At 38.0% G+C, this 8,067-nt stretch overlaps 1 protein-coding gene across 1 annotated transcript; it reads right to left on the minus strand.

Moving 5' to 3' along the window:
* Positions 1-962: 962 nt before the first annotated feature.
* cks1b (CDC28 protein kinase regulatory subunit 1B) lies at positions 963-4,493 on the minus strand. The gene is made up of 4 exons (XM_034704827.1): positions 4,357-4,493; positions 4,096-4,163; positions 3,795-3,922; positions 963-2,180 (listed from the first exon to the last, which is right to left on the minus strand). The coding sequence occupies exons 2-4, from the start codon at positions 4,152-4,154 to the stop codon at positions 2,131-2,133; spliced, it is 237 nt and encodes a 78-aa protein (XP_034560718.1). The 5' UTR covers positions 4,155-4,163; positions 4,357-4,493; the 3' UTR covers positions 963-2,130.
* Positions 4,494-8,067: the final 3,574 nt, after the last annotated feature.

The following is an 8,067-nucleotide window of genomic DNA, read 5'->3' on the forward strand; positions in this document are numbered from 1 at the left end:
TTCACAGCACCCAAAAATGGATTTCATCCCGTCAAAAAAGAAGGAAAAAGAAAAAGTGGAACGAGCGCTGTGCATTATGGGAAACAGTACGTGAGGCAGACTGGTCCGATGCATATTGTGAAATTTTCCCGAATCAGTAGACATCTGGGGAGTTTTGGCAAACTGCAGATTTTGCTCTTGTTCACATACTACTCACTACATACTGAATTTTGGCTAAATCAGTACGTACTGCTAGTATAGTAGGTGGTTTCGGAAACAGCCTAATACTGTTGGAAAACAGGGGGCGTGGTCGTCCAGCCGTTTCAGGTAGGACGACAAAACTTCTATAAATCAGCTGACAGACAAGTCACAACAAGACCATGTGACTCTTCTGAGGAAGACTACAGGAAGTTTGTAGCCAAGGCATGTCAAGGACAAAAGAAAACCCACTGATCTAGTTACAAGAACTGTCTTATTATGTTCACTATCGGATAGTATATTGCCAAAATAAACTCTGATTGTGATCATATGGTATTATTCAGTCTCTGGTGTACCATACCCCTAGAAAAGTTACAAAGTCTCACTGAAATATTTTGTAGCTGACACATCTAGGAAACAAAAAGGAGGAAAGATGCATTCAAGGTGTTTTTTATTTTGGGGAAATGTGGTGCATTCATTTCAGGCAAACATTCATTATTTTATAAATTTGTCTGAACCGCTGTTAAATTATATTAGAATGGAAAAACTGCCAAACAGGGTAGAATAAATGTTTCATTTTGATGCAGCCCCATGATGCTGCAGTGCAAAATAGAGCATTATAAATTCCATGCTTCACCTGCAGTAATTCAATATTCTGATATTTTTATATCTGGAAAACAGGATCAAAATGTTGGATTCACTTAGTTTGAAGCAGACAGGAAGTTCATCCAGCACTGATTCAGTTTAGGTTGTTGCATAAAAAACTGTATGAATCATGAATTTGCTCATGTTTAGTCTTTTAATCATTCTGAAAGTTGGCTTTTTTTGTTTTATACACACGTCATTGTAAGATCTGTCAAAATGAGCTAAAACACAAACTTACAATAAGGCACAAGTTCACAAAACAAGTTTTCAACGTATACTCAAGCCTAAATGTCAAAAAGCAGCCCAGTGCATGGTGGGAAAAGAGAGAGACAGTAAAAAATGAAGAAAGAGTGAGATTAAGTATTCAGTACTAAGTGAATACAAACAAGTGCCTTTTGAAATACTTCACACCAAGTGAATTGGCTTCGCAGCATTTTATTTTTATAATCTGTTCTTCAAGAGCAATGTAATGGATTCTTTGACCCTGCCTTCATAACCATCAGCCTTTTCTTTCCCATTGTCTCAAACATTTCTGAGCGTCTGTCTGCAATCATACGTGGTGGTTAATCTTGATCACTGTCAAACCAGACATCCACACTAATAAGATTTAAAAGTTAACATTTATTTCATTTAGGGCAACACATTCATAAATACTGAGCAGCTCACTAGAACAATCAGATCCATCACAGAGATTTGTTTTTAGGTAAGTCGAAGCTGATATAAGATGCTCATAATGAAAGGGGATCATAGCTTGATGCTAAGTGGCTTTTAGATGCGGCCTTCCATGTACATGAAAAAAATTGTTAAATGCCAATTTACAGTGTCATTTAAACCAAGCAGCAACATGTCACTTTAAACCGCAGTTTGTTGTTTCTTAGACAAATGTATCATCAAGCTATTATGTCTGACCTGTGATCTAACCTGACTCAGAATGCACTTCTGTAATGTTTGAACATTTCCACTCATCTTTGCTCTACAAAGCTGGAATATCCAAGCAGGCTCAACAAGTTGACATATAAGTGAAGTCAAAAGGACAGTGCGAGCTGATTTGAAGGTTTCTGGTGAGTAAAAGTCTTTTCCCTAAGAGAAGGGCGGTGATTTTTTTTTTTTCCTTCAGCACATACTCCATTCCACAACCACTGTTCATAGATGTAAAAGTCCTTCTCCAGGTCCAACGTGATCAGCCCATATCCCAAGTCACCTACCACTCAAGACATCATGATTTGACAGCATGATCCCAATCCTGATGAGTTGATCTGTGGCACATACGTCAGACTGATCTTCCAAGGACCCGGCGAATCTTCTCCTTTATGCCTTCTGTGTGGGCAAAGGACGCCGGAACAGCAGGATGTGCGGCTCTGGAGAAGGAGAACAGGAAACGATATGTAAGCAGAGTCAACAGCTGTGATGCTTTGATTACCTGTGAGGAAACTTGACACCTGGCTTATTATTCTTTTGAATGAAGGGTGAGGCCCAGTTTGACACCTGCTGCCCATATGTTGGTGGTCAGCAGTCTATTGAAACATTTGAAAATGAAAGGAGGACATAAAAGCGGGCAAAAAAAAAAAAAACACGGCTTAAAAATTAAATCAATGTAGTGTCATAGTTTATAGTTTCTGCACAGACTGTATAAAATATGGACGTAGTATCCGTGACGTCACCCATCTGTTTCTTAAGTGAGCTATCCAGTCTAAACTCGTCTTTTGTACCAGGCTGTAAACATGTTTATTTCTGCTGTAAAGATCGGCTTTTTTGAATTGGTGTGTATGTGGTTTCTGGTACTTCCGGAGCCAGCCTCAAGCGGATCCTCGATGAACTACAGTTTTTAGCACTTCTGCATTGGACTCATATTTTTAGACCAGAGGTTGCCGCCTGGTTCTACAGCATTTAAATCAGGGCAGCAGCACAGCACAGCACGTGCCATTCTGTGGCAAGTGACCTGCCACGACTGTGTCGCCGTGTATGCGGTTCTCTATAGACATGTCTCTCCTAAAACAGGCGCCATTCTGTACCCTCTTAATACACACTTTGTGCTTTATCTATCATATGTATTTACTCTCACACAAATTTCATTGAAGGAGGGAGAACTAGATGATAACAGAGGAGCTATTTCAGTCAGCATCCAGGCGCATGCGCAGTCTTCCTTTTCCTTGTACAACAAATAAACTAACCCTGCTCTATTAGACACCTCTGATCATTCTAGTTAACATCACAAAGCCCATTTAGCACAGTATTGATTTATTTCTATGAAAATAAATAACACGTCTGAAGTATGTGTTTGAATAGATGGGGCTGAAAATGTTTTGAGAAGTGTAGTCAAAAGACAATATTTGACAGTTCTCAAAACAATGTGACTTACTTTCCTTATGTTCTACAGGTTTACTGTCATACTCACAGTTTGTGTGCCCTGCAGCCAAAGATTGAGCTACATGAATGCCTTTTTAAATACATAATCATCTCTGTGATTGGGGGCGGCAGTAGCTCAGTCCATAGGGACTTGACTTGAGAACCGAAGGGTCGCTGGTTTGAGTCCCAGTATGGACAAAGTTTGGCAAGTGGACTGGTAGCTGGAGAGGTGCTGGTTCACTTGCCCGGGCACTGCCGAGGTGCCCTTGAGCAAAAAAAATAACACTGCTTGGGGTGCGCTGGTTGATGGCAGCATCCTCACTCTGACATCTCTCCCTAAATGCATGTCCACTGCATGTGTGTGCATAAAATTGTATGTATATACACCAAACTGTGCGTACAGCATGACCAAAAATAACACGAGTGGAAAAATTGAATTCCCCCCACCCCCCTTGGGATTAATAAAGTACGTTCTTGTTCTTCGTCTTCTATATCTATGTACTAAACCTGGATCAACTTTAAATATGTCAACATCAGAAACAAATCAAGACCAGATATTTGGACTTGTTCATGTTCAGCTACTGTATTTTTACATTGCTTAGTACAGGGGGGAAAAATAACGATACCTGGCTGGTGGATCATATAATGCACCCATCCTTGGCTCTGTTGGACCCCCAGGTTCCTCCACTCGGTCTCAGACATCAAATGGGTCTTGGGCACACGCTTTGCAATCTCTTTAGGTAGCATTACATGTCTGGAAAATAAAGGACAGTGTCAACAGTGAATGAAAGCAACACAAAATAAGATGGCAGTGTAGTGAGTGTTGTTTAACTACACATAGTTTCTATTCAATGACAGCTTGTTGAGTTGTTAAAAACTTGATATAGCTGACACACTGCATGTCGTATCAACGTGAGCAGTACAGACCTGTACTCGTACTTTTCATCGTCGTATTTGTCAGAGTAGTAGATCTGCTTGTGAGACATGTCGAAAATCTAGAGGAGAGGTTTTCGTAGTTGTTTAGTATTTAGAAGACATGAAGAAAACAAGCAAACATAAATGCGACAGTAAGTTTTAGTTAGCATTGCTAAGTCAGTGTTGCAAAGAATAAGCGTTCATTTAACATATTCCGTTTGTGTAAGTGGCGATTTAGACTTAGCTTGTGTTTCACTGGGGTGTTATAATTACCTTGGGTGACTGTCAAACTATCCTGTTGCGGAAAACGTCGCTATTCCAGTTTTTCTATCCAACGGAGCGAGATGTTCTCGGTCTCTTTGTTTCCCTCTCGAATGAAGGCGAGCCCGCTTCTCACCGTTCAAATAGACCTCGTCTCATCCCATTGGTCGAACGGCTTTATGAACTCTCCTGCCATTGGTCATTTGTATCCGTCGCAGGAAAGTGACGTAGCCGCTACAGGGGCTCCTGATTGGTCAGCAAGAACAAGAAAATGTGGAACAGTCAACTTGCGGAATGTCTGCAAGTCTGTCCATTCAAACCTGATTCAAACATGACATACTTGTTGTGATTACATAACCGGTGACCCAATTTCCACTGTACTGTGTACTTTTAAATATGTTAAGTAACTGTTAGTTAAATAATCCTAAGGCTACCTCCCTTCTCCTCTGTAAGACCACACTTTCCTAAGTAGTAAGCAGTGGTGGACAAAGTATACAGCCTTATTACTTCAGAATCAGAATCAGCTTTATTGGTCAGGTATGCTTGAACACACAAGGAATTTGACTTGGTATACTGTGCTCTCTTTGTACAAGGCATAAGAATAAGACATACAAATTAAAATAAAATATAATAACATCAGCTATAAATAAAAAAGAACAACAAGTAGGCATGACTAATATGTATAGACTAAAATTATATGATAATAGTGCAGTGGTGAGTAGCAGAGGTAGTTTTTACATTTAAAAAAATTGTAGTTAAATAATAAAATAAAGAGAAATATGGAATTCTGCTTGGAGAATTGTTGCATTGTATATTAAGATGTATATTTACAGAGAGAGTATTTATCTGACAGGTATGACACTGTTATGGTTTAGTGTTCATCACAGTGACAGCCAGGGGGAAGAAACTGTTTTTATGGCGGGTTGTTTTGGCGCACAGTGATCTGTAGCGCCTGCCGGAGGGGAGGAGTTTGAAGAATTTGTGTCCAGGGTGTGAGGGGTCAGTGGTGATGCTACCTGCCCGTTTCCTGGCCCTGGACCGGTACAAGTCCTGGATGGGGGGCAGGTTGACACAGATTACTTAAGTCAAAGTATAGATACTCCAGGTCAAATATTACTCCAATACAAGTGAAAGTTACTCTGTCAAATTATTACTTGAGTTAAAGTGCCGGAGTACTTGCCTTTAAAAATACTCTAAGTATTCAAAGTACCTTTTAAAATATCTCAAAACGTTGTATTTTCACAATACATAAATGCATTCAAGAATACGAGTACATTCTGTTAAATTATGTTTATCTAGAAACCATTACTTGAAATCTCTAAAAACTATACCATGGAATAAAAACAGAAACTAAGTTACTACACAGACAATTTAGTTTGCAATGTTCATCTGGAATTCAACAAACGTTACATAGCCCAACACTCTTTCTCAGGTTGGACAGTGAATTCTTGTATGTTTGGGCAGAGTGGGAAACAGGGAGAACATTTCAAACGATACGTATCATTCTTCATTTCAAAAACCTCTAACACAGGCTGAAGATATGGCCATGGGTGCTCAGGTGGAGAATTATAGCCATCATTACCACCTTTAAATGAACTGCCTGATCTGAGTGAAATGTGCTCTGTGTTTGCTCCACGTTCAACCGTGGAGACGCACGATATACAGGTACGACTAAAACCACTTAGACAGAACTACACAACCACATTTTACTGTCTTAGGGATCAGATTTCAGAAAAGAGAAGGGAATTCATGAGCTGACTTCAAAGGAAAAGTAGTGAGTAACTAGAGCACTGATAGAAATGTAGGGAAGGGAAAAGTACAACAATTGTCTTCTGAATGTAGTGGAGTAAAAGTAATAAGTAGCCCCAAAAAATAATACTCAAGTAAAGTACAGATACTCAAAAAATGTACTTAAGAACTGTACTCAAGTAAATTTACTCTGTTACTGTCCACCACTGGTAATAAGTATGACTGTATCAGAGAATGTGAAAAACAAGGGCAGGAGGAGAAGACGTCCAGAACATTATCAATCGTTTTAAATGTACATCTGTTAATGTTTTCTTTTTAAGGAATTCCTAAATTAATCCTTATATTATTTACAACTCTATAAACCTCCTAATGAGAAATATGAATAGCAATACAAGTGTATCCTATCATAGCGTATTAATATATTTGTTATATTTTATTTTATTCTCTATCATTCTTATTTTGTAACATTTGATTATTCTATTTTAACTTTGTAAGTAATATTGTATTCCCATGTCTCTTGCTGTAAACTGCTTTAACAAATAAACAGAAAGAATCAGTTACCTTCAACAACACAGCTACACTTTAAGAATCAGTGAAAGCTACATGTAAAGAGTGTAGATTTAACAGACATAGAAACATATGCCCCAAACTTTTAATTTTTTTTAAAATAAATTAATGTAATATCCTGTTTAGAGTCTTATTTGTCAAATGATTCCAATTTTGTCTACTCAAAAAAAATGTGACCGTGCTAAATAAAATGTTGCTATGTTTTTGTAATAAATAAATCAAGCTTATTTGTGGAGTTGAGTCACAAAAAAATGTAATTACCAGGATATTATACATGCATTTCTGAACAGGCTGAGGAAGTTTGATGACTTAACTTTGGCAACAGATTAAATACATGTGGGCCTACATTTATTTCATGTAGCTGATAAACTATATCGTCAACAATCAGTAGGTTTATTCAAAGTAGGCTTTTGGTGCCGTTTTGGAACTCTAACTTTCACTCTGATGCAGTTATTTCTAAACAAATAACTTTATTTTTGATTTCTTGTACAATTATTGTACTTGTACTACATTTCTATCAATGCTCTAGTTATTCACTACTTTTCCTTTGAATTCAGCTCATGAATTTCCTTCTCTTTTCTGAAATCTGATCCCTAAGATAGTAAAATGTGTTTGTGTAGATCTGTTTGTCTTGAATCTTTCTGAAATGAAGATTGATATTTCATTTGAAATGTTCTACCGGATTCCCACTCTGCACAAACATATTAAAATCCACTGTCCAACCTGAGAAAGCATGTTGAGTTACATATTTATTTCATTCCAGATGATATTTCAAACTAAGTTGTCTGTGGAGTAACTTAGTTTCTGTTTTTACTCCATGGTATAGTTTTTAGAGATTTCAAATAATGGTTTCTAAATAAACATAATGTAACAGAATGTACTCCTATGTATTCTTTACTGCACTTGTGCTTTGTGAGAATACAAAGTTTTGAGATTTTTGAAGTACTTAGAATACTTAAGTATTTTTAAAAGGAAGTACTTCATTACTTTAACTCAAGTAATAATTTGACAGAGCAACTTTCACTTTTATTGGAGTAATATTTGACATGGAGGATCTATACTTTGACTTAAGTAATGAAGCCGTGTACTTTGTCCACCACTGGTAAAAGTAACACAGACAAAATCGTTTACACTCTCTAATTTTAGTAGAAAAGAAGTCAGATGATGAAACAAATGTCCACACTGGGGCAACCAGAGTGGAGGGGTTGTCCGCCTTGGTAAGTCCCGCTGTACAAATATAGATGTGCAGACGTGTCAGTGTGCGGCTGGTCCGCGTAGCCCTTCCCTTCGGTATATATATGTGAGCATGCATGCTTTTTCAGGCTTAGGTTCACACATGAAGTTATATTATTAAAAACCAGGGAAGGGAACGGCTGCTATCACCTGCCATTTCCACCTGCGGACGTC

Source organism: Notolabrus celidotus, chromosome 16 (genome assembly GCF_009762535.1).
Source record: "Notolabrus celidotus isolate fNotCel1 chromosome 16, fNotCel1.pri, whole genome shotgun sequence".
Taxonomy (NCBI): Eukaryota; Metazoa; Chordata; class Actinopteri; order Labriformes; family Labridae; genus Notolabrus; species Notolabrus celidotus.

What these genes read in the sequence shown, in the direction of transcription:
- cks1b (XM_034704827.1), bottom strand. Translation starts at nt 4,154, where the DNA reads ATGTCTCACAAGCAGATCTACTACTCTGACAAATACGACGATGAAAAG. An exon ending in GATGAAAAGTACGAGTACAG is followed by an intron (nt 3,923 to 4,095) that starts GTCTGTACTGCT and finishes TTTATTTTCCAG; the next exon opens with ACATGTAATGCTACCTAAAG. An exon ending in TTATATGATCCACCAGCCAG is followed by an intron (nt 2,181 to 3,794) that starts GTATCGTTATTT and finishes CTCCTTCTCCAG; the next exon opens with AGCCGCACATCCTGCTGTTC.